Raw genomic sequence first — 2,714 nt, 5'->3', positions numbered from 1 at the left:
AGGTACTGTTCGCTGCCCAGATTACCATTTCCAGATTTCTTTCTTTTTCGAAAACTCTAGTTTTGAGCAACCAATTGAAACGATTTCGCAAGGCACTTTGTACACATAATATACAACATATATTGCTCAGTTTCTCAGCCAAACAACTATCAAAAATTTGAAATACAAGCAAGATAAAAGCAGGACAGATTCGGCCAGCTTGTACTTCTATTTTCCTTTGACTTTTCCTTCACTTTCTAATCGCATTCATCTCAAATAACACATAAACAACCACAATCAACTAATTACACCTCAACTCAGCTACCTATAATCCACCTCAAGGCCACTAACTTAAAGATTAAAGCAAGAAACGAAACACCTCAAGTCCACTAGCCTATTTCATGCTTAGGGTTTCAAACCCATGCCATCTAAGCTTCATACTTGAAGAATTTAGAAAGATTTGAGGGAGGTGAAGGATTACCTCTTAACCCTTGATGAAACCAGAAATTTTCACCACAAAAACCTCTAAGAATTTCCACTAGATGTTGTCTTCCTCCAAGCTAAAGTTAATCTCCAAGTAGTTTTGAAGTTGGGTGCAAATTTGGAAGTGAAATGGAAGCAAGAATTGAGCAAGTGAAGTGAAGCTTCTCTTGGAAGCTCGAGGAATTTGTGGTCAAAAGTTATGTAAAAGTCAACTACGAATAGTGCGCGAATAGTGTCTCGTGCTACCACTTTTCTCTCTTGTTTGTTTCACTAGTGCACTAATTCTCAAATGTAATTCCTTTAACACTATAATTATTCACTCTTAGTAGTCTAATATAAGTTTCTTAAATCTCCACTTAGTCGATTCGACGTGAAATACGCGAACTTCCGATTCGCGCGCGATAAGGCGAAATTTAAAAACGATTCATATAGCGATAATATATTTAACTAATAGTAGGGCAAATAATTATAAAAATGATTATTTTAAGAATAAATCATGAGTCCTCACATACTCTCCCCCTTAAGAGAATTTCGTCCACGAAATTCATACCTTAATTTGGAAATAGATCTGGATATTTTTCTCGAATTTCTTCTTCTACTTCCCAAGTTGCTTCCTCTAATCCATGGTTTCTCCAAAGAATTTTCACCAACGGGATTCGCTTATTCCTCAGTCCTTTCATCTTATGATCTAGAAGCTTTATCGATTTCTCCTCATAGGTCAGTGCTTCGTCAATCCCAATATTCTCCGGTTGTAGAACATGAGACGGATCTGGATGATATTTCTTGAGCATCAATACATGAAAAATATTGTGAATCCGAGATAAACTTGGTGGCAATTCCAACCTATAGGCCACATTTCCTACACGTTGAAGAATCTTATATGGCCCTACAAATTTAGGTTGCAACTTCTTTCCTTTACCTGTAATTAAACTCGCTTTCAGAGGAGTAATCTTAAGAAAATCTTGGTCTCCAACCGCAAATTCTAAATCCTTCCTTCGATTGTCTTTATAGCTCTTCTGACGACTCTGTGCGGTTTGGATCCTCTGACGAATCAACTTCACTTTTTCTCGTGCCTCCTCAATCCAAGGCACTGCAGTGGGGTCTAAAATCTTTTGTTCACATACTTCATCCCAACAAATTGGAGATCTACACTTCCGGCCATAAAGCGCTTCATATGGAGCCATTTGAATTGATGAATGGAAACTATTATTATAAGCAAATTCCACCAATGTCAAATACTTACTCCAACTCTCTTCAAAATCCAAAATACAGGTTCTTAACATGTTCTCGAGAGTCTGAATCGTCCTCTCAGACTGTCCATCAGTTTGTGGGTGGTAAGTAGTGCTAAAATTCAACTTGGTCCCCAACACTTCTTGCATCTTCTGCCAAAACTGTGAAACAAATTTAGGGTCTCAATCGGACACAATACTTACTAGAATTCCATGTAACCTTATAATTTCATCCAAAAACAGCTTCGCTAACTTCTCTAATGAGTACTTCATACTAATAGGCAGAAAATGAGCTGATTTGGTCAATCTATCCATTATTATTCAAATGGCGTCGTGATCTCTTTGTGTCCTAGGTAATCCAGATACAAAATCCATGGTGATATTTTTCCACTTCCACTCGGGTATTTCTAAAAGTTGTAATAAACCAGATGGTTTCTAATGCTCGGCTTTAACTTGCTGGCAGATTAAACAAGTCTGGACAAATCGAGCAATTTTCTTTTTCATGTTCTCCCACCAGTACAAGGTCTTCAAGTTTTGGTACATTTTGTTCCCTCTAGAATGTACCGTGTACTTCGAACGGTGCACTTCTTTTAAGATTTCCTTCTTAAGCCCTTCGTCTTTTGGCACTACTATACGATTCCGAAACCTTAGTACACCATTCATTCTCAGATTAAAGTCTGACTTTTCTCCTTTATTAACTTTTTCTAACCACTTTTGCACTTCAATGTCCTTTTCCTGAGCTTTCTTGATATGTTCCAACAAAGTAGATTTCACGATAATATTTTCAAAGATCACTTTTCTCGGTTCGAGACGAGGATTCCAACAAGTGCAATTCTTTAATCATCAATCCCCCCACTTGCACTTGACGACTTAAAGCATTAGCCACTACATTAACTTTCCCTAGATGATACTTTATCGTGCAATCACAATCCTCCAAAAATTTCATCCATCTACGTTGTCTCAAATTCAACTCATTTTGAGAAAATAAATACTTAAAACTCTTGTGGTCCGTGAAAATATGAA

General features: G+C 37.2%; 1 protein-coding gene across 1 annotated transcript; it reads right to left on the bottom strand.

Moving 5' to 3' along the window:
* Positions 1–1,013: 1,013 nt before the first annotated feature.
* On the bottom strand, positions 1,014–1,646 carry LOC113729073 (uncharacterized). The gene has a single exon (XM_027253402.1). It carries the CDS (start codon positions 1,644–1,646, stop codon positions 1,014–1,016), a length of 633 nt encoding a protein of 210 aa, XP_027109203.1.
* Positions 1,647–2,714: the final 1,068 nt, after the last annotated feature.

This window comes from Coffea arabica, chromosome 6e (genome assembly GCF_036785885.1).
Source record: "Coffea arabica cultivar ET-39 chromosome 6e, Coffea Arabica ET-39 HiFi, whole genome shotgun sequence".
Taxonomy (NCBI): domain Eukaryota; kingdom Viridiplantae; phylum Streptophyta; class Magnoliopsida; order Gentianales; family Rubiaceae; genus Coffea; species Coffea arabica.
Note: the sequence above shows the minus strand (reverse complement) of the source record. Positions and strands in the feature narration are given on the sequence as shown.

Bases quoted from the DNA above. Each gene is read 5' to 3' on its own strand.
- LOC113729073 (XM_027253402.1), bottom strand. From the start codon at position 1,646: ATGGCTCCATATGAAGCGCTTTATGGCCGGAAGTGTAGATCTCCAATT.